The sequence below is a fragment of the Nuphar pumila genome, chromosome 1, assembly GCF_984573655.1.
Source record: "Nuphar pumila chromosome 1, dmNupPumi1.hap1.1, whole genome shotgun sequence".
Taxonomy (NCBI): Eukaryota; Viridiplantae; Streptophyta; class Magnoliopsida; order Nymphaeales; family Nymphaeaceae; genus Nuphar; species Nuphar pumila.
In genome coordinates this window covers 180,427,606-180,454,404 of record NC_143249.1, presented here as the reverse complement: position 1 = coordinate 180,454,404, position 26,799 = coordinate 180,427,606, and the positions used below count along the sequence as shown (strand labels likewise).

Here is a 26,799-nt window from a genome sequence, read left to right as displayed (position 1 = left end):
ACCACTCTTTGTAACCAAACCTTCTTCTCTCTACCGTCAAGATAAAACAACCATTTACTCTTTTTTGATGTCCTTTAATCGATGATTGCTCTCACCAAGAACTCATATTTTCTCCTCTCACAATTCTCTTATGTTTCTCACATGGCCCTAAAACCCACACCAGACTTAAATAAGTGATGACTCCCACAATAGGAAGAATCCAACAACACTTACCAACGGGGCACTACAAGGATAATGGTCAATAGTAGTGACTCAATAACAGTAACAACAAAAGTCATCGACATTGATCAATCATTAACGCCGAGTTTTTTGTCCCCTATACTTCCTATGTAATAGTCGCAACATAAATATTGCACCGTTATTAATCTACTACGATCATGAATCTCATCGTTTTTAATAACGATGAGATGGATCGCACTGTGAATGTGTTGCCCATGCACACATGTCATCGTTACAAATATATCTTTAATGGCTACATTATCTGGCCATTAAATATTGTCGTTAAAACACTTTATCGGCAATATTGAATAACTATATAATGTCATCGTTAAAGATAAATAACGATAATATATAGATATTATCGTTATAGGGTTTACTATGCAACACCTACTTTGTATATCATCGTTAAATATATGTCTTTAACGAAACAAATCGTTCGACATGGTGATTGATTTGTTGAAGAAGACATTGTTCGAGTGGAAAAGATTGTCAAACTCTTAATATGATAAGAATAAATTTGTGAATCGCACAAGCTTTGATTACATGAAGATAGATGGATGCATGAATGACTTCGTATTTTTCTAGGAGAAGCATAAGAAGAAAGAAACTTGCACAAAGTACAATGCTTCAAGATGAAAACCATACAAAGGCAAATGAATAAAAGTTTCAAAAAAGGTGTTACAAATTTTTTTCGTAAAACTGAGGTTGTAACATTTGTTCATGACAACAAAAATAACATCAAATATGTGGTGACACAAGACCCAAAGTGCAAGTAACAAGCACATGTCAATTCATCTATCAGATTATGCAATGTGGAAGGAGTTTGACAAATAACATATATCATTCACGACAAAACCTCAAAATGTTCTTCTTGGCTTGGCAAGCGACAATTTAAATCCATTCAAAACTATGAGCTTGTCATACAACATATGGCACGTAGTATTATTGTCGTATAATCTGTCTTCATAGATGTGTGCAAAATATCCTTTCATACAACTTTCCCTATTCAACCCAGGACCAAAGGCACTTGAAAATAAATTAAATATTTACATACAATCGTTAATCAAAGATTTGCAATACTTATGAGGTGAAGGCATTAGCATGCACGATGCATCAACTAAAGAGATACTTTAGTTGCGAGTGGTGATAATGTGAACCATCAATGATTTTTCAGTATATGCCAACTTATTAGGGTTGTCTATGAAAAGAAAGCTTGTGTGTCCAGTTTACAAGATCGATACAGAGTTAAATAGCTTGAAGTTTGACAAGACGTGCTACAAGATATACCATCGATTCTTACGAGAACATCACCCATAACATCATCAAAAGGAGGAGTTTAATGGTAAAATAAAGATTAAAGAGCCACCAAATGAATTATCTAGAGGTAAAATAGAGGTACAATTGAGTAGCATTATTGTTGATTTAAAAAAATATGGATTTGTGAACAAAAAAGAACATGCTTGATGATGCATGAAATGCACATCATTTTTATAGGATATTCATGCATTTTCACGTGTTTTGAAGGTTTGGAGTTCATGTATTCATGTAATTAGGTTCAAAGAGGTTACGGTTCAAATTTCACTCAAAACAGAGTTAAATCGAAAAAAATAATGCATTTTTAGGGTTTTAGATCAGTTTTTGAGGCAGAACGAATCCAACTCTTACCCAATAGCTCAAATTTGGATCTTGGACTGGACCCAAACCTTAAATATCTCAAACCCACGTGATACAAAGTGTTTTCAATAAATATTTTTTGAAGACCCCCTGTTTGTAATGAACTTAGGTACTTAGTTGCAAATAACATAGAATTTAGAAATTAGTTAGAACTAAAATTAATTTTAGGTGACTTTTTGAATTGGATATAGTTTAGGGTATAAATAGCATAAAAAAAGGGGGTCAACGTTTTTTGTTGGTTTGGAATTAACGTCTCTCTCTCTCTCCCCCTCTCTCTCACATACACATGCCCTCTCTATGTGTGTCTTCTTTTTCATCTCTTCTTCTCCTTTTTCTCTATTTATTGTTTTTGTTTTTTCTTTGGTTTGTTGTTGTGTTCTTTTTACAGGTATTGCAGATCAACACCGAGAACCGACCGTGAACCCTCTCCAATCGGTGCTCTTTCTTCTCACCACCATCGTCCTTCCTCCTTGTGATTCGACTCCCGAACGATTGCGGCAGCTTGAAGAACATGGCAGCCCATCAAATAATGTGTCGGTGTGACTTTCGAACAACATAAACTGCTCTTCCTCCCCCTCCCTCGTCGGACGGCCCTATTGGTTGGTCTTCTTTCTCACCCTCTTCTTCTATATAGATCAAGCCAAGACATTGTGTGTCAAGTGTCGTGTGTTGGCCCAGTCATAGGTATGTATTTTCGGTATTTTGTCAGCCATTAATCTATTATTTTTATTGTGTTACAACATTAGCAAATCGTGTTCTTGCTTGTGCAAGAACTGATTTCAAACTTTGTGGCATATTAAATTAAAAATTCTATCTTCAAAACAACTCTCGACTAAATTGTTTGATCATATACATAGTGTAAACATAATATTTAATTTTAATATTCATTCTATTAGTCTCAAGTCTGATGTTATATAGATTCTAACAGTAGGTAATGTTAGATTTTTAGTTTTATGTGGCTATCATGTTATGCGTTTTAACATAGTTAATTTGTTAGATATTTTTTCTTAATTAGCCGAGTAGCATATTTCTCTTGGTAATTTTTGTGTCATTGTCGTGCATGTGATATGATTAGGATTAGGTTAATTTGAATAGATTTAGGGTTATGTACTTTATTGTAAGTTGTATATTAAGTTAGCATAGATAGTGTCACACGTCATTTTTTTGTAAGGTTTGACTTTGGATTAGGATTTTGAAAACCCGTGTAGTGTTGTCTTAGGTAAGTTTTTTTATGCTTTGTTTAGCTTTAGGTAAATTTTATATGTTGAATTAGGTTAGGTTATTTAATCTAAAGTTAGGTCAATGTATGTAGTGTAATCAGTATATTAATTTAGTACAAATAATGGTATGAAATTCCTTTTTGTAAACTTTGGCTTTTTGGGTAGGGTTTCAAAAATCGTATAATGTAGTTAAATCTTTTATTTGCTTTTAGTCTTAGGAAAAATTACAGACTTTGAGTTATAAATTGTTTTCTAAATGTGGACTTTTAGTGTAATTTTAGGAAATATGAATTTTTGGTAGGATAGCATAGGATATCCTTTTATGCCATTTTTAGCAATAATTGACTTTTAATGAGTATTTTGAAAAAACGTGTAGTGTATGTTAGGAAGTTTCTATTAATTGCCGCCTTTAGACTTAGGTAGATTTTTTGTGTTTGAATGGTAGATTAATTACTTTCCTTGATTCCTCATTTATTTTTTTTGGTAAGTACTCACTATGGTAGGTTAGATTTTTAATTTGAATTGATTATAAAATTTTCCAAATTTTATTTGACTGGGTCTAATTAAGGTTAGTTATTAGGTTTTCAAAAATCGTGTAGAATGTCAATTTAGGTAAGTTAGTTTATTTATTTAAGTTTTAATTGCATGTTTGCTTTGAACTCTTAGGTAGTTACCATATTCGTGAATTGTGTAAATAGGGCAAGGGATAACCTTAGTAGACATTTTTCATTGATTTCATTTATTTATTGCCTTCTTAATTGTGATTTAGTTTAGTAATAGCCTTTAATTGCTTTCTTAATTATTAGTTTGAATTAATGTTTATTTTTTAAAAGTGTAATTAGTCATAGTAGGTCCCACATAGGGGACGACTCCTCTTAGTTGTAATTATCTTAAGTTAACTTGATAAGTGGATTAGGTACATGTATAATTGCATATATTGTTTTTATGAGTAGATGGGTTTAATACAGACATGTCTACCATCAAGTTGCATTCACCCTAGATAACATTGAGATTAGCTTAGGTTTGTGTATTTAATTTCATAATGTGTTTAAATGTTTACTTAAGGTAAGTAATGTATTCAAGATAATTTAGGTTTTAATTCTATATTTAAATTCTGTTTTAGATTTATATTTTTTAGTATAATCAATTATGTTACTAAGTTTTAACAATATTTAGATTTGTTATGTATGTTATCTAAAACTTGCTAAAGCTAATGGTGCATGAATTGAATGCTTTCATTTGAATAGTGCATTGAATTTTGAAATAGAATTTCCAGTCTCTCGCAATCGTCATTTTATGTAGATTTTTTTTAAAGTTTTTATGAAAAAACACTTTTATTGTTTTCATCGTTGTGTTGACTATTAGCAAATAAAAGATCAGCCCAATCATAGCTGATTTGGTTACAGTTTTAAGTGTTTTTCAAAAATAGGTTTTTCAGGATTTTAAAATTCAGGACAGGCTAATTTTCAAAATTTTCCAGTTTTGAAATGCTTATATCCGGAGCTTCCAGATGAATTTTCTTAGTTTTGTAAAATCTCACAGATTATTGTATGTGTCAGAAATATAACAAAATAAATTTTATCAAATATGGACTTTGTTTGCCCCTCCAAACTGTTTGTTTTCAAAAAACTATCGGAAAGTAGTTCATGCATCATAATGAGGGCAAAATAGACATTTCACTAATTTAGTTAGTTTATGTAAATTTTCATATTTTCTTGCATAATAGTTAGTGTAATTACATTAATTAGTTTAATTAGATTTAATATAAATTAGTTAGTTTAATTAGCATTGGCAATTTAGCTTGTTTTTATTTTAGTTATAATTTAGTTTTTTAAGTAATTATTAGAATTAGTTTTAGTGTAATTTTTTAATTAATTATTATAGTTTTGTTTACTGACTTGTTAATTTATGTGTTTTAGGTTGACAAGCAAGCTACAGGTTAAAGGTTAATTTCGTCAAGTACGAGAAAGCTTGAATTGGTGAAATGATAGAAATGCCCCTGTGATCTAGAGAAGGCTTGAGGAGCTTAATTTAGGATTTGTTTTAGTTAATTTTTAGTGTGTAACTTAATTGTAGTTGTTTTAATTTATTGTAAACATTTGTTATATTAATAAAGTGATTTTTTTAGATTTAATTAGAATATCATTCTGTTCCCTGAGGATTCGACTCATACTCCCCACGAAAGTGGAAAGTCGATTTTTATATTTTTGGTTGACAAATTTTTAAATCTTTTATTGAAAAATATGTTTTAAAAACATTATTATAAAAAGCACAACCAATGTTGACAATAAATTATATATATATATATATATATATATATATATTACTACCATATTGATCATCTCTAAAGATAAGGCACAACTTAGATGTGATGCATGTGAAGAAAAACATATATGACAATATCTTATATACACAACTTGATGTGAATAGAAAAATAAAAGACAACGAGAATGCATGAGAAGATTTAAGACTCGGAAAGATACATTGTCACCTGTATTTAGACAGACGTGGTGCAACATTAAAGAAACTACATGCACAATACACATTTTTTAGTACGCATAAGAAGAAATTTCTTCATTGGTTGAAGGATATGAAGTTTTTCGATGGCTATGCATCTAACATTGGGCGATGCCTAAGCAAAAACGATGCTAACTTTTTTGAAATGAAGAGTCATAGTAGTCATGTCTTCTTCTCGCGCCTACTTCCTATTGCAGTTCATAGATATCTAAAGAAAAAAATCAGCATGCCTTTAATTCATTTGAGCGATATGTTCAAATGGTTATGTGCAAAGATGTTGAGAAGCGATTCTTTAATGGAGATAAAAGAAAATGTTCTAGTAATTCTATGCACTTTGGAGAAGATGTTTTCACCCACATTTTTCACCATCATGATGCACTTAGCTATTCATCTACCACGTGAGGCCGATCTTGCTGGACCTATATAATATCATTGAATTTATCCAATCAAGAGATTCTTTTATAGATTAAAGTAAAGTGTGAGGAACAAAGCACAAACAAAAGCTTCTATTGCTGAAGCATATATTTCAATAAAATGTATGACCTTTTGTTCAATGTATCTTAGTGGTATTGATATTAGATTTAACCATTGGGATTGGTATGATGATATGCCCAACACAACAATGATACCTTATTTATCTTTATTCTCACATGACATTCGTGTGAAAGCCGGAGGCTATTTACTACTTATACTTTCATATTCAGAACATGTGATAGCTCATCAATATGTATTGAACAACTGTGTTGAATGTGAGTTGTATCTAAGAGAACATAGATAAACAATTCACAACTTGTCCAGCAATGTTTAGGAAGCAACAATATGACATAACCAAGAGTTCACAAGTTAGTTTCTATATAATCACGAGGATGCTTCTCCAAAATTACAAATTCTCATAAGAGGACCTGAATACGAATTACAATCCTATCAAACTTGTGGTGTGAATAGAATCAGGTTTCATATACAATTTTATGGTAACGATCGTAGTTCTCAAAATAGTGGAGTAATGGTTACACGTGAAGCCGATGTAGGAGAGCCTGATGTGAACTATTAGAAGTTTTAAAAGATATTATCGAATTTAAATATATAGGACAAAATTGGGTGTGTATATTTGGATATAATTTGTTTGATAATAGGCACATACGTATGGATGAATATTTTACATGTGTCAATATGTTTCACTAAACATACCAGAAGGATTCATTTATTTTAGCTTCTTAGGCTATGCAAGTATTTTATATTAAAGAACTCAAAAAGAACAAAATGAATATAACACAAAAAATAATACCAAGAAATGCGTATGAGATTCTGTCATCATTATTTGAACAAAACGAAAAACATAACAATGCATATCAAAATGATGATTGCGGAGAGGTTGATTCATTATCCCACACCATCGATGAAGATCCCATGTCATTACATCGAGATGATTCATAAATATTTTGATACGTAATTTCGTGAAAGATAAAGGTTGTAACTGAATTTAAATATCATCACCACAACCATATTGTCTTTCATGCATTATAAGCAAATAAAGCAACAAAAGGGTTAATAACTATCAAGCCTGGTAGGATGAAAGGCTTCGTACCTCTAGAGCTATCATACGAGGGTAAGTTTCATATTTCCTAAGTTTATATTTTTTTCATATAGTATAATGCTAAATATGTTTGATTTAATAGATTCTTAATTTATTGTTTGTAGACTGAAATAGATGAACAGGAACTGACGACAAATGCACTCTATAAACTGGTGGATCAACTTCGTACCTCCAGAGCTATCACATGAGGATAAGTTTCTTATTCTCTATGTTTTTTTTTCCAAAAGGTATAGTGCTAAATATTACTAGTGTATGTTTATATTTGAATTGATGTTTGAAGTGTATATTTATATTTGAATGTGTGTATATTTTAGAATGTTGGAAATGATGAATGTTTGAGGAGGTTGAAAAAATGTATGCTTATATTTGAATGTATATACTTCAAACATCAATTCATATATAAACATATACTAACATATGTTTACATTTGAAATGATGTTTGAAGTGTACGTTTATATTTGAATTGATGTATGCTTAAGAAGAGATGTTTTGTCAGTGTTATCTTTATACATTTTTAGATTCTCATGAAAGTATAAGAAAAGGCAAAAACATTATTGAGCCTTCAATCGTAATGTGATTAAAATAACTCCAAGCTAGCATACTGAATTCTTATACTATTATCATCATCATTTATTGTTATAAATTTTTTTTATATATTTTTTTTTTGAATTATCATCTTGAAGTATGTTTGTTGTAGGTTTGGAGAGAACGTAGAGGAGGGGGTTAGAAATGATGTATGTTTGTTTTTTGAAGTATGTTTATTACAGGTTTGAAAATGATATATGGGAAGGGTTGGAGATGATGTATGTTTGTTTTTTGAAGTGTACATTTATATTTGAATGTATGTTTGAAGTTGCATTTTTAAGAGGTTGGAGAAGATGAATGTTTGAGGAGGTTGGAGAAGTGTATGCTATATTTGAAGATGTTTGAAGTATATATTTGAATTATATTTGTTGTTTTGTTTAATATAATGTAAAAAATTTATTAAACTAATATAAAATTTCTTTTTTTTGCAGGTTTAAGGCCTATAATGATGACATTCTTGTGTCACCGTTATAAGCCTTAACCCTATGTCGTCGTTAGAACCTGTAACGATGACTTAATCATCACCATAATAGCCTATACCAGACTTACTTCTCACCTATATAGACTATAACAACAAGTTAATTATTCTCGTTTTTGGCTACAATGGTGATACAAAAATGTCACTGTTATAGCTTATAACGATAACACAGTAATGTCATTGTTATAAGGTGGGTCACCGCAATTAGTGTACCCATTTTTGATGAGATTCTTCGTCGGTGTTGAGTCACACATTAACGATGACCTATAAATGCCGTTGTTATTACTCAATTAAGGCAAAAAATTATTGAACATTTTTTGTCACCATTATACACCTAATAAATAAAACAATAGTGGCGAAAAACTATTGATCCTCGTCCTTCTAGTGGGGGCTCTGCTTGTTTGATGACATGCTCAAAACCATACCGTATAGTATTATAATGGGTATGATATGCCTAACCCCAGCTGGCTTTAAAAAAAAAATATCCAATGCCACTTGTCTCACCACTTTTCTTTATGAAATAAGAAGGTTTTCAAACCCTAAAAAAGAGTTTTTTAATGAACTCTATAGAAAACGTGGCATGTAGTCCCATGGTGGACCTATTCAAGCCACGTAATGACATGGCCGAGTGGGAGATTTTTTTTTTGGCTGAGAAGCACACAAAACCAAACATATTTTCTTAGGAAAATTTTCTAATATTCCATTTTTCATACTAAAATGAACTTTTCTACCCCTCCCCCCTCCCTACAAACATGCATATAGTATGTCCTGGTCTCTAGCTTACCTGAAGGCCTACAATTTTGTATACGACCATCAGATATATATGTTGCCATAAACACAAGAGTGGCCTTAAATGGTTCGGGCAAGACTACCAAAAGCGTGTGATGACAGTTCGTCGCAAGCAGAGAGATGGTACGAGTTCTCTTAAGATGTTTGATTGGCTGCCCGTACCAGAGAATTGTTAAAAGCAACAATTTGGGTAACTCTCTCTCTCTCTCTCAACCCCTTCTAATTAGGTAACTGTATCTATCCTATATCCCTTAAATAATTACCTGACTTTATCTCTCTAAATAAATCTCTTACCAACCTCTCACTCTCTCAACCCCCTCTAATTAAGAATAACTCTCCCTCGATGTCTCCTAAATAATCTCTCTTATCACTTTTAATTATGAATGCATCTCTCTCTCTCTCTCTCTCTCTCTATATATATATATATATATATATATAGAGAGAGAGAGAGAGAGAGAGTAATGGGTTGGTGCTAAATGAAATATGTTAAAATGAAACGTTTAATGAGGTTTTCAGTTTTTTTTTTTGTTTTTTTTTTAATTCTGACCATATGATTTATGTACTTGATTTTATAGGGATAAGCTCTTGAAGTGTTTGATTTCGACCTATGGGTGAGTTTTTTATAACCTTCGAAAAATCCACAGTCCAAAATCTTTTTAAAATTTTGAGGCTCCAAATATCAAATTTTCCATCAAAAACATATGACTCAAGTGTGGATTCCTCGTAAATTGACCATGCCAAACACATTTATGTGGTCGAAACTGCGAAAAAAAACATCAAAAGAGCAAAAAAACTATTTAACATGTTTCATTTAACATATTTCATTTAAGACTCTATATATATATCTCCAATATAATCTCTGAAAACTCTCTCTATATATATATCCTAAATAATCTCTCTCATCACTTCTAATTAGGTAACTCTCTCTCTCTCTTACCTCTAAAACTTTATCAACTTGCATCTTCCTTTCACAGGTTTTTGTCTACACAATTCATCATGGTTGACTTCTAACTCCTGTTCAAATCTGATCTGTAGGATCTTGCATATCTATCCTACCTTCCCACATTTCGTGCTTAGTGTGGATAACCTTCCTATCTTCACGATTTAGGTGTGATACATGATACATTCAACTAACTGTATGGTAACATACGAAGCAATTACTACAATTATTCTAATATTTATTTATATACGTGCAAGTGTTTGCTTAATTTGAAGTTACATGTATTCCACAATACTTGATTCTCATGTTGAAAAGGAAAAACCAAGCCAAGTTAGACACCGGATCAGATCGTACCCAACTTTATTTGTTTCAAATCTAACCTGGATTAGGATGTATCTGACTATATTGGTCTTTGAAAAAAAAAAGAGAATATTTCCAGTCATTTATGACCGGCCACCAGCCAGAAAATGACAGGATTATGGTTGAGTGGGAGGAGCCATCCAAAAATGGGGGGTTGGAAAGTCCTCCCCTCGATAAACCAGGTTGTAAACTGAGAGGGGCTGGTCTTTTTTCATTTTCTTAAGTTTTGGCAAAACTTGGTTACTAGAACCAGGTTTTTGCATCACCCAAATAAGGATGGCAGAGGGCTGAGGGAAAATGGGGCCCCGCTCCACCTCGCCCCACTTGGATCGGAGATTGAGGACATGAAACGGGGATTGAGGTGGGGGATGGAGGTTAAAATCAAAACCCGTGCGAGGATGGAGGCAGGGATGGACTTACACTTCTCTGCTCTACCCCACCCCGTCCCGATCCCCAATCCTTCCGTAGGGATGGTCATGGACCGAGGGAAAACGGGGCCCTGCCACGCCCTGTTTGGATCTAGGATGGAGGACATGAAATGGGGATGGAGGGAAAGTTAAAATCAAAACCCGTGCAAGAATGGAGGCATGATTTTGAGACCGGGCAGGGGTGGAAACCTTGTTCCCCGCCCCCACCCCGGTCCACTGCCATCCCTACACTTAAAGGGCGACAAAACGTGGTTTACACCCAAAACCCAGTTTTAAATTGGATTTTGGAGTCATCTTAAAACTACAATCGATGATGTAAACAGTTCGATTTGGGTTGGATATGGGCCAAATATCACATTAGACTAATAGGATATTGTCTAATCAGAATGGAATCCAGATTTGATTCAGACGAACCAAAGCTCATAACATGTTCAAATGTTTTACACATAATCAGATACATATATCCATCTAATTTGGTAGCCAAACTCAAAATGGCATCCGAGTGCAATTGGATATCAGATAAAATCCAATTCATTGTCATCCTTGCAGCTAGGGCAGGGAAACAAGCTGGCTCAGCTAATGTTTGGCTCGTAAAAAAACTCGTTCAAACTCATAAAATAGGCTCACCAAGCTGAATACGAACAATAGGTACTTGGCTGCTCAACTAATATATTTCGTTCATATTTTACATGTGTATTTTTTTGTAAACTTACTTTTTTCTCAACTCTAAAAAAAATGCAAATTTTCTATAAACAAGCCAGCTTGAATTAGGCTTTGCTCGCCACTAGGGGTGGCAATCGTTGGCGGGTTGGCGGGTCAGCATATCTCAACCCGAATCCGACCTGTTTATTAAACGGGTCGGCTGTGGCAAACACTAACCCAACCCATTTAATAAACGGGTAACCCGACATGACCCGCCAACCCGTTTAATAAATGGGTTGGGTCGGGAAAACGGGTTGGCGGGTTGACCCACCTGCCTAACCCGTTTATTAAATGGGTCAGCCCAGTTGGCGGGTTGGCATACCCCGAACCCGACCCGTTTAATAAACGGGTTGGCTTAAGCCCAACCCGAACCCGCCTAAGAGGCGGGTTGGCGGGTCGTGTCAGGTTTTGCCACCCCCTACTCGCCACAAGAACAAGCCAAGCTTGAACACTTCAAACTCGTTCGTTCAGCTCGTTTACCAGCCCCTACTTGCAACTACCTTATTAGGTGGGCGCATCAAACTGGAGCAACCACGCCGACCATTGAGTCGTACCGATCCGTCGCAGCCTGCATCAAGTGGTCAAAGCCCGAGCAGGCGGATCTTCCGAGGATGGATTTCGAGGTCCAAATCCGAACGACGCCCCGCTATATTATCACAACCCACGTTCAAAGTTCTTGTTGCTTGCTTATTTTGACTCTTCTTCTCCTTCTCTCTCTCTCTCTCTGTGCGCGAGGGAATCGTCTCTCTTGGGTAAGGGTTCCGATTCCTTCACAATGATATTGTTTCTGATTTTTTATTTCCTTTTCCGGTTCGAATTCGTTATTGGTGAATGACTGTAGAGATTATTCGTTTTTCCCTTTGGTTTTGAGCATTGAGGGAACGAAGTTCTTGTGTTTTGTAGCTTGGAGCTCTAACCTTGCAGTATTTCTTGTTGGGTTTGTGGTTTTCTTTGCGATTTTTTTAATGGGTAGGACGCTGTCTGTTTTTTTGTGTCGTCTTAGATGATTTGCTTCATAATTTTATTGAAGAAAATACAAGGTGTCATATTTAGTTAATAATATGCACATGTATTTAGAACAATCGGAATTTCACCAAAGGGGATTTATGCACATATAGAAATCGCTTTGTCTATTGCAAAAAAAAGTGCTATTGTTTTTTCAAATCTTGAGTGGTGGAGGCTAAGCTTCTCTTCCCATTATTGCTAGGAATTTGTGTGTTTGTTTGGTAAAATTCCCATCTTTTCATCTTCGTCTGTATCTTTGGAGTGGTTTTCCCTTGCCTGCCCATCTTGATTTGAAGCAAATCACAGTCTTGTTCAGTTGCACATAACCGGTTTGATGTTCTCTTCATGATGCATGTTGTACGCATTGTACTGGTTCTTTGATCCTGATATATTATGTTTTCTACATCATAACTAGTTTCGCATTCTGGTGCTAATATTGAGAAGCATAATCTGGTGCCCTCATGTAGATGCCTGTTATGTGGTTGAATAACGAAATTTGCATGTGAATGTATGCATTTTTAGTGACTCCAACCGTCTTCATTCATAGATTTCATTTTTTTTTCTTTTTTAATTAAAGAGTGGGAGAGCAGTACATTGGGACCAAAAAGGGGTGGGTAACGGGTGGAGGTGGACTAGGAATTTCGGCTAGAGTGAAAAGGAACATTAAGTACCAGTAAATTCATGTAGGTTGTGATGTGTTTGGTTGATGCATGCGAATCCACTCCTCTCTTTTATCCTGCCACTTTGAGCAGCTATGGTCTCTTGCATCATAAAATCAAACATCTTCATATTTCTTCTTTCTTCAATTAATTGGGTGTTAAGACTAGTTATTGGTACCATTTAGTAACACTAGTGAAGGGGTCAGTGCGAGTCTGACTCAAGTAGAAAACTTGTTTGTTATATCGAGGCACTAGGTTATCATTGGACTTTAACCCATAGAAAAAAGGCTTATAAGATTTCTCTTTTAAATATTGATGTCATTGGGATCTCATGCGTATTGAGATGCTACATTTTAGCTTTCTTGGAACATCTGCTAGCCAGATCTGCACATGCTTGTGATAAGTGAAAGTTAGAGTTGTTGCAATCGATTTTTGTCATAAATTCTTGATTAGCTCGAATAATTTCTTCTATTTGTTAATCTTTAGGCTTCCAATTTGTACAGGTTAGTGTGCTTTTGTTTGTTGGGCCACAAAGCTTGACAGTATTGGCTTCAATCATGGCTGGGGCACTGATGCAATATTCAATTCTTCCTGCTGGTGCTGTGAGCAAAAATGGTAGGCAACTTCAAAGCTCTGAAAAAACCAGATGGTCTGTCAGGATGATGGGCACTATACAAGCAAGCAGCCCAGGCTTACGATCTTTCAAAGGTTTGCGTGGGTCTAATGCTCTTGATATGCTTTTGCAAACTGGCAAGGGTTTTCATGCAACTGTAGCATCTTCCATTTGCATCCCACGTGGGAAGGCCAGCCGAGGAGTTGCTGTAGCTATGTTTGAGCGTTTTACTGAAAAAGCTATAAAAGTTATTATGCTTGCACAAGAAGAAGCAAGACGACTTGGCCACAACTTTGTTGGTACAGAGCAGATTTTGTTAGGTCTTATTGGTGAAGGGACAGGTATTGCAGCAAAAGTTCTAAAGTCTATGAGTATCAGCCTTAAGGATGCCAGGGTGGAGGTTGAGAAGATTATTGGTAGAGGAAGTGGTTATGTTGCTGTGGAAATACCATTTACCCCTCGTGCCAAGCGTGTTTTGGAACTATCTCTTGAGGAAGCTCGCCAACTTGGTATGTTTGTAGGCTCCCGTTTATGCAAAATTCAGCTTTCTTATATTTAAAAGAGAAATCTATAACTATATTGCAACTTCTCGCAGCTACTCTGTGCATGTGATCACCTTTATTGTTACTTAGATAGAATTGAATTGATTGTTGTTTGCTAATTGCAGGTCATAACTATATTGGATCGGAGCACTTACTTCTCGGATTGCTTCGTGAAGGAGAAGGTGTTGCTGCCCGTGTTCTTGAGAACCTGGGAGCTGATCCGAGCAATATACGCACACAGGCAAGGCTTCAAGATTGCCATTCATAATTTCCATGTTTTGTGCTGTGTGTTGCTATCAGACTATGTTTTCCATCTTTCCGTCTTGGTTGATTGTATCATCCTCAACCAAACAAACTCAGACATGCATACATTGGTATCATTCCGGAGTGGATGTTCCATCATTTCACAATCGTACTGGACTGTGTGATTAATGTTAGACTGGCATGTTCATGTGCACTGAAGCATAGTGCAGTAATGCATATATAGAGCCATGTGTATGCATGCACACACAAAATGTTTCATCTTATGCCAAGTTATTTGGGCATATTCTTGCCTACATCATGGAAATACTTAGTCTCTCGACCATCTTGCAGAGTTATGACTTGCTCTGCTCATCTTATATGCTTGCTCAAGTTTCCTTGTACAATAGGTTATCCGTATGGTTGGGGAAAGCACTGAAGCTGTTGGTGCTGGTGTTGGAGGAGGCAGTAGTGGAAATAAGATGCCAACACTGGATGAGTACGGAACGAATCTGACAAAACTGGCGGAAGAGGTAATTATGTATGGACTAATTTGCTGGTATTTAAGGTTTCTGCATTGTTTATTAACATTTGGTGTGTTCACCTATTTTTCAGGGTAAATTAGATCCTGTTGTTGGAAGGCATGCTCAAATTGAGCGAGTTACCCAGATCTTGGGCCGGCGAACAAAGAACAATCCCTGCCTTATTGGAGAACCTGGTGTCGGAAAGACTGCAATTGCAGAAGGGCTTGCTCAACGAATTGCAAACGGAGATGTACCTGAAACCATCGAGGGGAAGAAGGTTGTTCCACACTCAGTCATGAATTAAATATCAATTAGTTTGTATATCAAAATGGTCAAAGGCAAGCTCATGAACTGCTAGTTCTTAAATACCATAGGAAGTGGTGCATTCCTTAACTGTTGCTTATTGATTTTGACATCTTTTATTTAAACTTCTATGCTGTTTTCATTATTTTAAACTACTTCCATTGGGTCTCTGAAAAATGTTTTGTTTCAGATCTGTATATTGTTGATCCTTCCATGTCTTTTGAACGAGATGCAGGTGATTACCCTTGATATGGGTCTTCTTGTTGCTGGTACAAAATACCGTGGAGAATTTGAAGAAAGATTGAAGAAACTGATGGAAGAAATTAAGCAGAGTGATGATATAATTCTTTTCATTGATGAAGTGCATACTTTAATTGGGGCTGGGGCAGCTGAGGGAGCAATAGATGCTGCAAATATTTTGAAACCAGCTCTTGCAAGGGGTGACCTTCAGGTGATTTAAATTTCAGAATATACGGGAGTGTCTGCTTATATTTGTAATGTGCATTACATAGAAGATTTTACTGTTACTTGTATGATTATTTGTTGTGATTCATTTGCAGTGTATTGGTGCTACAACACTAGATGAGTACAGGAAACACATTGAGAAAGACCCTGCTTTGGAAAGGCGGTTTCAGCCTGTAAAAGTTCCTGAACCAGCTGTTGATGAAACAATTCTAATTCTCAGAGGTCTGCGTGAACGTTATGAGATTCATCACAAGCTCCGTTATACTGATGAGGCTATTGTGGCTGCTGCACAACTTTCACATCAGTACATCAGGTTGGTAACTGAGAGCACTTCATTCGTGTCACAGTCACAAGCAGCCTTACTTTGTTGTTGATAGCTTAACACTTCAAGCAGCTCTTTCAAAAGTTTTGAAAGTTCTTGATCCAAACTGTTGATAGTTTTCCAAAGAATGGTAATGCTGCACTATGAAGTTCAAAAGGTTGGAAATTGAAATAATTCTCAATTGGATTTACATACCATCACAAGGTTAATAAAGCAATTATTTTGGCTACATACAAAGGGGGACTTCAATGTTCATCATTTTCTGACATAAACCTTTGCTTCGGTTCCCAACTTTATTGTTCTAATCATGCTATGACACTATGCCTTTAGATGCCAAAAAGATGGCTTCTTGTGATATTAAAACATCAAAATCAAAGCATCATAAAAATAACTTTGTTATTTTTTTAATCTGAAAATTGAAGTTCATTAAGATTCAGAAGAAGGAAGAGACAATAGAGAGGGTGACAAGAAGTCACAGATAGAGAGAGAAGGAGAAGGGGACAAGAAGAACGGTGAGAACATACAATAAACCAGATCCCCCCAGGATAAAAATCCTAGGGATGCTTACAATGCCCAATCCAGGGCTCTCCGATCCAAGAGAGGTCCTCATAAGGCCATTTCAGCTTCGCAAATGCTAAGATGTCCAACTGAGTCGTGTGTATGAGCTTGAGAGGCAACACCTTACTTGAGAAAATCCTGTGGTGAATAACCACCACTTCTAAACCAAGCACCACTTCCTGTTACGTTTAAGGTTAGGAGGCCACAGAATTAGCATATTTATTGGCTCATCCTTAGGTAGAGCAATTCTGAAGTCCCCTCATGCAAGCTGCAGAAGCAATCCAAAAGCAGGACATAGCGCAAATAGATGGACCACAGATTCCTCATCCGCACAACACATGTAATACATGCTAGCAAGGGAGAGCAGTTTTGTGTACTGACCTTCTGCAGAGACACCAGCCAGGCAGACTGAGTAGCCCACGGCAAAGGACCAAAGCCCCAAATAGGTTGCTCCCGGAATGCGCAGGGCCCTGCATATCTGTGAGCCCGCATGAAGGAAGCAACCGATATGGACACATCTTTATCACATCTCCAGACAGTAGAGTCCGGGTTTGTTGATTGGAGATGGTGAGGAGGCTTTACCATGAGGGATGCAAAAAATAAGGGACTCCGATTGGGGGAGGTGTAATGAAATATGCGGAAAAGGAAAGTATGTCCTACAATGGACATTCACACATAGAAATCAAAGAACAAGTCCAAAAGAGGACATACGCAAAAGCCAATAATGGCTAGAAAGCATAAAATCTTATAAAGGCACAAAGAGGCTTGAAGAAGCCACACTTTACAAAGGGGGAGACCCCACTTATTTATAGGCAAGAGAGAAGTGAGGGAGAGTTAGAGAAAATAGAGAGAGAGGGACCATTGGGAGTCCCAACAAGGAGTCGTTGGGCTCCCAACGGTCACAATTGTGACCATTGGGGGTCCAACGACTCTTTGTTGGGGACCCAATGGCTGTGCATTTAATGCACAAAAAGAACAAAAAAGAAAAAAAAAATAAATAAGAAAAAAGGAAAAAGAAAAAGGAAAAAAAAGAAAAATAAAAAAAGACTACAATGCCCCTATTGGGCGAGTTTACAGAACTACCCCTTATCGGGTAGTGTGTGATAAACATATATATATATATATATATAAATATATTGATTACATATATTTTAACACCCTCCCTCAAGCTTTACGGGGATACAACCGAAAGCTTGTTGAGAAGAAACATGAAACGAGGAGCAGCAAGGGCTTTGGTGAAGAAGTCCGCCAACTGGTACTCGGATGTGACGTAGGGCAGTGCTATGGTGCCTTTTAGGTATTCATCTCGAACATAGTGGCAATCCATCTCTATGTGTTTAGTACGCTCATGAAAGGTGTGATTGCTTGCAATATAGATAACACTCTTGTTATCGCAACACATCTTCGAAGGAACTGAGATGATGATGCCCATATCACTGAGGAGACTTCTAAGCCACACAAGCTCCATGGTTGTAGTGGCCATTGCACGATACTCTGCTTCTGTTAAGGACAATGACACTTTGTGCTGCTTCTTGCATTTCCAAGAAATCATAGAGTCACCTAGAAAAACACAAAAACCAGTGGTTGAGACTTTATCATTGGGATTTCCTCCCCAATCAGCATCTGTATAAGCAATTAAATCAAGAGATGATGAAGAGGAAAGAAAAACTCCCTTAGTTATGATGTCTTTAATATATCTGACAATCCTTAAGACTGCACTCATGTGCACAGTTGTGGGTGTATGTTGAAACTGACTGACGGAGTGAATTGCATGAGCTATGTCTGGCCGAGTGATGGATAAGTATGTCAGAGACCCAACGAGTTGACGGTACGGAGTAGGATTCTCGAGAAGTGTCCCATCTTCCAGCCTTAGTTTTGCATTGATAACCTCAGGGGTTTCTGTCTTCTTATCATCCGGAATTCCAGACTTGGAACAAATGTCAGCGACAAGTTTCATCTGAGAGAGAATATACCCTCGGGGAGAATAGGCAACTTCAATACCTAGAAAATATCTTAAGAAACCAAGGTCAGACATGTCAAAATTTTCTTTTAAAATTTTCTTAATATCATGGATTCCTTGCTCATCACTTCCAGTGACGATCATATCATCAACATATAGTAGTAGAATTACTACAGAGGACCCTGCACTTTTCACAAACAACGCAGTGTCAGTATAACATGAACGAAAATTTAAGCTAGTCATTACATTGCTAAATCTGTCATGCCAAGCCTTTGGAGCTTGTTTTAACCCATATAGTGTCTTTTTAAGTTTAAGAATTTTATTTTCACCAATAGATACTCCTGGTGGAGGATCCATATAGACCTCTTCACTTAGTTCGCCATTAAGAAATGCGTTCTTAACATCCAATTGATAGATGAGCCATTTTTTAACGGATGCAACCGCAATAAGAGTCCTAACACTAGTCATTCTAGCTACGGGAGCGAAGGTTTCTTCATAGTCTATTCCGTACTCTTGAGCATATCCTTTGGCTACCAACCTAGCTTTATAATGTTCTAATGACCCATCACTTTTAGTTTTAATTTTGAAGACCCATCTACATCCAATAGACTTCTTTCAAGTGGGTAACAAAGTTATTTCCCAAGTTTTAGCCTTTTCAAGGGCACTAAGTTCTAGTTTCATGGCTTCAACCCATTGAGGAATGTTTTTGGCTTCATTATAGTGTGATGGTTCATGATAAGAGTGTAATGCAATTAGGCATGCCCTATATTTAGGTGTTAGGGATTCATAGGAAACAAACCTATTAGGAGGATTGGAGATTCGGCTAGATCTCCTTAAAGAGGTTTCTTCTATGTTGGAATTTTGAGAATATTTTTCTAAAGCACTTATGGGAGCTTCTTGACCACGCCTAGCATAGGTTTGAATAAACCTATTCTCAAAATTATTACTTCCATTTTCAACATTACTAAGAGGAGTATCCTCTAAATCATTAAGAACTTCCTCTTCGTGAGGAGTCACATCTTCTTGAGAGAGAAGATCAAATAAGAAAACATATTCGCTTTCATCAATATCTTTATTTTTCTCAAAGCCGTTCTCATTTTCTAAAAAGGTAACATCGTTGGATACATATAGTTTGTTGCTTTTGGGGTCGAAGCACCTAAAACCTTTTTGATTTTCTCCGTATCCTAAGAACACACATTCGATAGCTTTGTGAGATAACTTATCTCTTTTATGTGTAAGGACAAAACACTTACACCCAAAAATTATTAATCTATTAAAATCAGGTGTTCTTTCAAAGAGTTTTTCATATGGAGATATATTTTGTAGAGATGAGAATATCATTCTATTTATCAAATAAGTGGAAGTTAAGGCGGCTTCGGCCCAATAGCATTTTAGAATTTCTTTGGAAATGAGAAGAGTCCTAGTGGTTTCCAAGATGTGTCTATGCTTTCTTTCGGCTAAACCGTTTTGTTGAGGAGTTATAGGACATGACCTTTGATGACAAATGCCATTGATTTCTAAGTATTCTTGAAATTCATTTGATAGATATTCTCCACCGGAATAGGATCGAAGAATGAAGATATTACTTGAAAATTGGTTTTTGACAATCATATGAAATTTTTTAAAGAAATTAAAAACTTCGGATTTTAGATTGAGAAAATAGATCCACACATATCGAGTGTAGTCATCAATGAAAGTAACATAATATGAGTATCCTCCTTTTGATATGACCGGAGAAGGACCCCAAACATCCGAATGGACTAATTCAAAGGGTCTTTTGGACACAAATGTCCTATTTGGAAAATGGGTGAATTTCATTTTTCCAAAAATACAACTCTTGCAAACAAAATGTTTCTCATTACAAAATTTCTTTCCAAAAGGAAAGAAGTACATTTTTGAGAAGATTGAATGTCCAAGTCTTTGATGCCAAGTTTCAATATTTTTATCTTGGACATGATTACAAAATGAGTTAGTGGGAAGTTTCAAATTGTTCATGTAGTAGAGACCTCCCCTCCTATGGCCTTGCTCAATCCGCTTCCCGGATTGGAGATCTTGTATAAAGCAATCCTTGGTTGAGAAGAAAATTTCACATCCATGATCACATATTTGAGAAACAGATAAAAGATTTAAATTAAGTTGAGGTACTACCCTTACGTTTGGCACAAAAAAATCTTTGGAAAAGTTTAAAGTTCCAAAACTTTTAACTTGTAAGGAGGTACCATCAACGGTGGAAACAAACGATTTTTTGGAGTTGCTACATATATTGGATAGTCCATTTTCAATACGGGTCATATGAAAGGATGCTCCAGAATCAAGAATCCAAGAAGGCATACCTGGAGGAGAGGAAGAGGCAATGACGGCTCCCGAAGTTGACAACGATTTGAGTAGAATTTGAAGTGCTTCGGATAGTTGAGCAAGAGAAAATGACTCTTTCCCTTTCATTGGCTCTTCCTTTTGTGAAATTTCTTCAATAATAGCAACTTTACCTTTTGGAGGTTCATTTATCTTCGGACAATTAGGTCTTATATGACCCGGTTCTTGACAATGATGGCAAATGGCTTTCCTATAATTGCCATTATAGTTATTTTGCCTCCCAAAGTGTGGAGACTTATAAGCTTTCATATGATTGCCGGGTTTAGACATGGCAAGAACTTCATCTCCTCCTTTAATCATGCCAAGACGTGTTTCTTCTTGGCATATTTCGGCTATGGCATCTTTCAATGGAAGAGGTTTAGATCTATGAAGAAGGGAGGATCTAACTTGTTCATATTCGGGCCTAAGCCTATGTAAAAATTGAAAAAAGTGTTCTTTTTCCATTTGTTCTCTTCTCATTTCCACATCTTCACTAGATACCCATTTGGGTTCAAGAAGGGATAACTCATCCCATAAGGGTCCAAGAGTGGTATAGTAATCTCTTATACTCATTTCACCTTGCTTAATGGTACAAATTTTTTCTTGGATAAAGAATTGATGAGCAAAGTCTTTTTGGGTATACATACCTTTCATAAAGAACCATGCTTCATTTGCTAGGCGGAATTTAGCAATGTTGGCGCAAATCTTTAGCTCTACGTTGTTCATGAACCATGCAAGAATTTTTGCATGCTTACTTTCCCAATCTTCTACCTTCGATTGGTGATCTTCAATAGCCTTCATGCGAGCATTTCTTTCTAGAGTTTTTTCTTGATCACCATCCATTTTCGTAAGTTGAAGTTGAGGTTCCTTAACGGTGCCCATAACATATCCCCAAAGCTTTTTACCATTGAGGTTGTTCTCCATGACGGCGGCCCACATCATGTAGTTAGTACCATTAAGCTTGAAGGAGAGATCAATCTTTTGTTCTCCTTCCATCATATAATCAAGAATGAAGGACAAACTAAGAGAGAGGAATAACTAGAAAACTAGCTATGTGAATCAAGAGCACAACCAAGGCTTTGATACCATGTAATGACAATGGACATTCACACATAGAAATCAAAGAACAAGTCCAAAAGAGGAGATACACAAAAGCCAATAATGGCTAGAAAACATAAAATCTTATAAAGGCACAAAGAGGCTTGAAGAAGCCACACTTTACAAAGGGGGAGACCCCACTTATTTATAGGCAAGAGAGAAGTGATGGAGAGTTAGAGAAAATAGAGAGAGAGGGACCATTGGGAGTCCCAACAAGGAGTCGTTGGGCTCCCAACGGTCACAATTGTGACCGTTGGGGGCCCAACGACTCTTTGTTGGGGCCCCCAATGGCTGTGCATTTAATGCACAAAAAAAACAAAAAAGAAACAAAAAATAAATAAGAAAAAAAGGAAAAAGAAAAAGGAAAAAGAAGAAAAATAAAAAAAGACTACAATGCCCCTATTGGGCGAGTTTACAGAACTACCCCTTATCGGGTAGTGTGTGATAAACATATTTATATATATATATATAAATATATTGATTACATATATTTTAACAGGAGGGTTCTCTTAAACTCTATGTTCCAACCATTTTGCTCATCCCAAAACTCCATGACAAGTCCCTTCTTGTGCATGGATAGTAGGTATAGTTGGTAAAAGCAAGGTTGCCAGACTAGGAAGCAGAAATGGAAAATGATACGGGAAGCGGAAGCGAGAAGCAGTGCATTTAAAAAGTATAGGAAGCGGGAAGGGAGAAATAAAAAAAGCAATATAAGAATTGAATGAGAATTGAAATGGAACACGAATAAAAAACTAAAATAAAAGTGATGATTCTAAAATTTCATGACTTTTAAGTGTAAGAATTAAATTTTTTAACAAAATCTAAAAATGATGACTTCCAATTTAGAGAAAGCACATGGAAATGAGTGAAGGTAGAGAGGAAACAAACAATATGAAAAGTAGAATGAAAAAACATATAATAAGAATAGTTGAAGCATGTGGAAAGCATAAGAGAAGTGTGTGAGAATCGAGATTCTCATCAAGTTTTAGAAGCGAGGAGTTCTGGGCACATGCTTGTGTACGGTGGCATACATATTTCACAATTCCAAGAAGCCTATTCGATCTTTTATCCTTCTTTTTCAAGTTTGATATTAGCTCCTTTCAGTGACCAGTTATAAAATAAAAAATAAACAGAAGTAAAAGAAAGATTTTTTGGGCATGTTCAGGTGAATTTGCTATATACTTGCAGTCCACCCATACTGTAGTTGTGGCTCTGTATATTTCACTGTTTGATGGGTCAGTGTCGTGCATGTTTTGAAGACTTGAGTGATTGATTTCTTGCTTGTTAATGCTGTCACATTGAGATTCATCTATTGCAAAAAGAAAAATCGTTCTACCAACAGCTAATTAAGGCAGTAATTTAGATCAACCACTTCTTTTAAGGTTAATTAGGTTGTTAATCTTAACAAGTGAAAAATGGACTTCCACGATTAAAAAGAAAAAAAAAGTAGTAGAGGAAGCATCTTTTGTACTGCATCAATGCTCCAGTGGGGTGAATTGCCCAGTTGGCTAGGACAAGTGTCGGGATGTGCGGAGGCCCCGAACATCAGGAATTCAAATTCCCTTAGGAACCCATGACAGGTATAGAGCAGCTCTGTGGTGCCAATCCACTCTACTATAGGTTGGGGCCAATTTCTGAGTAATACAATGGTGCACAATGGCCACTTTTCATTTAGTCATTTTGGTGCATGACAACTCTCTGGGCTGAATTGGTTGTTGAGAATTCTGTGAGGACTGTTTCTGGGAGGAGACATTTTATGTATAGTTAACAGTTCTGATTGATTTCAGGGTTGGGGGGAAGAGCGGCGGGAGGGCCGCAGAAAGAAAAGCTGCATCATTTTCTATAGAATGCTGGATGACACAAATGATCTATTTCTCCTTTCTTCTGAAACTTCTATAGCTCTCAACTTTACTTTTTGGTCCTGTGTTCATGTTTCTCTGACAATCTGTTACAAACTGCAGTGACCGCTTCCTCCCTGATAAAGCAATTGACTTGATTGATGAAGCTGGTTCTCGTGTGCGGCTTCGTTATGCACAGGTTTGAATTCTCATATTTTATTATCATGGTTTTTTTATTACATGTTTTAACAATGCATCTTACAAAATATTTTGTTTAATTCTTGTACAGCTTCCTGAGGAGGCCAGGGAGCTTGACAAAGAGCTCAGACAAATCACCAAGGAGAAGAATGAAGCTGTGCGCAGTCAGGATTTTGAAAAGGTAATTTACTTTTGTGAATTGATGATTCCATACCTGGATTCAGTTATGAAGAGTTAAAATCAAGAACTTTTAGAGATTCAGGCTAATCAGTTATTTGCAAGTATCATTTTATGTGAAACCATATTATCAGAAATCATAAAACATAGGTTCTACATATCTGGGAACTTATGCAGTAGGAACAATTTCTCTCTGCACATGTAGAGAATGTGTAGGTGTGTGCACACATGCCCGCTCACACACACACACACACACACACACACACAGTTTTCAGTGAGATATTGTATCTTCATGTCGGCCGTGTGTTTTTTGCATTAGTAATAAAAAGTGTCAACATTTTCTTTACTCTTACATATAGGCTGGTGAGCTGCGTGATCGTGAAATGGAGCTCAAGGCACAGATTGCAGCTGTCACTGAGAAAGGAAAAGAAAGATCAAAGGCTGAGAGTGAGGCAGGTGATGCTGGCCCTGTGGTGACTGAAGCTGACATACATCATATAGTGTCCTTATGGACTGGCATACCTGTAGAAAAAGTTTCCACTGATGAGTCAGACCGGCTTCTTAAGATGGAGGAGACACTGCATAAGCGGATAATTGGTCAAGATGAAGCTGTCAAAGCTATCAGCCGTGCAATCCGCCGAGCCCGAGTTGGCCTTAAGAATCCTAACCGTCCTATTGCTAGCTTCATATTCTCTGGTCCAACAGGAGTCGGGAAGTCCGAACTTGCAAAGGCTTTGTCTGTATACTATTTTGGATCAGAGGAAGCTATGATTCGTCTTGATATGAGTGAGTTCATGGAGAGGCATACTGTCTCAAAGCTCATCGGTTCACCTCCTGGCTACGTTGGATATACAGAAGGTGGCCAGCTTACAGAGGCAGTGCGGAGGCGTCCTTACACTGTCGTTTTGTTTGATGAGATTGAAAAGGCACATCCAGATGTGTTCAACATGATGCTTCAGATATTAGAAGATGGTCGGTTAACAGACAGTAAAGGGAGAACCGTGGACTTCAAAAACACCCTTTTGATAATGACATCAAATGTTGGCAGTAATGTGATTGAGAAAGGTGGGCGAAGACTTGGTTTTGACCTCGACTATGATGAAAAGGACAGCAGCTACAACCGGATAAAGAGCTTGGTGACGGATGAGCTCAAGCAATACTTCCGGCCAGAGTTTTTGAATCGGTTGGATGAGATGATAGTCTTCCGGCAATTGACTAAGCCTGAGGTAAAGAAAATTGCAGACATAATGCTGAAGGAAGTCTTTGAGCGGCTTAAGGCGAAAGACATTGAGCTTCAGGTGACAGAGAGGTTTAGGGATCGGGTGGTCGAAGAAGGTTACAATCCAAGTTATGGAGCCAGGCCTTTAAGGAGGGCAATTATGAGGTTATTAGAAGATAGTTTGGCAGAGAAGATGCTCGCTGGTGAGATTAAGGAAGGCAATTCTGCCATTGTCGATGTGGATTCTGATGGGAATGTGACAGTTCTCAATGGAATGAGTGGTACAGCAGAGCCCTTATCTCCAGCTCTTGTGTAAAAGATAGGTCTGTTCTTGCACTTCCAGTTCTTATCATTTATTCCTTTTTATGAATTTGTCTGATTATATGCTTCTGGGGCAGTGAGTATAGTAGGAAATCAAACACTTTTTGGATGGAATGGCTCACTGCTCATGTGAGGGTGTGAGATGTTCTAGGTGCAATATTGCGTGAATTTTTGTTACTTCTAGAGAGAAAATTCCACATTACTTTACAATTATACCTTAAGCTTTGTCAAGCTTTCATGGCTGGTGCCAGTCTTTTTGGGTTTGTAAATGAGAATCAGTCACTAAATTGGTTTGTAGCCTGCTTCTAACTTTGAACAGATTTATTGGAGCTGAACCTATTCGCCATATTTCTTCCTTCCAGTGTCAAGATTCTGTTTGTGCATGTGTGTGTGCATGAATGTGCGTTCGACCAACAAAGAGCCTAACTACCATTGTTGATTAAAGCATACTATTGTGTTTGATGAACCTCCATTGGCCTGCTTTCTGGTTGTCCTGTTGTTGAAAATCAAAAGCTTCACTAAATTGGCTTATATTGGAGAAATTGGAACAAGCTGATGTCCATCCTTGTGCAGAAATAGGTGTTGCCATATACTCCAACCCTACTGTTCACTGTACGGACATGGTAAATGAGGCTCTAGGTCTCAAATTTTGACCCAAACCTAGACAAGTCAGTCAAGGAGCCTTTTCCATTCAGGCCGGGACCAGTTTATTTAACATGGGCATGGACAGATGCTGGCTGCGTAAATGTTAAGCCTATACCCTAAGCCTAAAAGCTGGCCAAGACCTAGTTAATCGATCTAGGGTCCATGCCTTGCCAGATCAGGCTTTCGGCCTCTAGAATTTGGATCAAGAAAGTGAGGAACTAGAAGGTGCAACTGCAGCTTAGGTGTAGAACCTG

At 36.7% G+C, this 26,799-nt stretch overlaps 1 protein-coding gene across 1 annotated transcript; it reads left to right on the top strand.

The window, feature by feature from the left end:
• Positions 1-12,190: 12,190 nt before the first annotated feature.
• On the top strand, positions 12,191-26,197 carry LOC149851512 (ATP-dependent Clp protease ATP-binding subunit ClpA homolog CD4B, chloroplastic-like). Its single transcript, XM_090000985.1, has 10 exons — positions 12,191-12,258; positions 13,674-14,292; positions 14,451-14,566; positions 14,976-15,098; positions 15,181-15,366; positions 15,628-15,843; positions 15,953-16,170; positions 24,109-24,184; positions 24,275-24,364; positions 24,720-26,197. Exons 2-10 carry the CDS (start codon positions 13,728-13,730, stop codon positions 25,893-25,895), a joined length of 2,766 nt encoding a protein of 921 aa, XP_089857111.1. The 5' UTR covers positions 12,191-12,258; positions 13,674-13,727; the 3' UTR covers positions 25,896-26,197.
• Positions 26,198-26,799: the final 602 nt, after the last annotated feature.

Coding starts and splice junctions, on each gene's coding strand:
- LOC149851512 (XM_090000985.1), top strand. CDS start 13,728: ATGGCTGGGGCACTGATGCAATATTCAATTCTTCCTGCTGGTGCTGTG. Junction 14,567..14,975: donor CGAGCAATATACGCACACAG/GCAAGGCTTCAA, acceptor CTTGTACAATAG/GTTATCCGTATGGTTGGGGA. Junction 24,365..24,719: donor GCAGTCAGGATTTTGAAAAG/GTAATTTACTTT, acceptor TCTTACATATAG/GCTGGTGAGCTGCGTGATCG.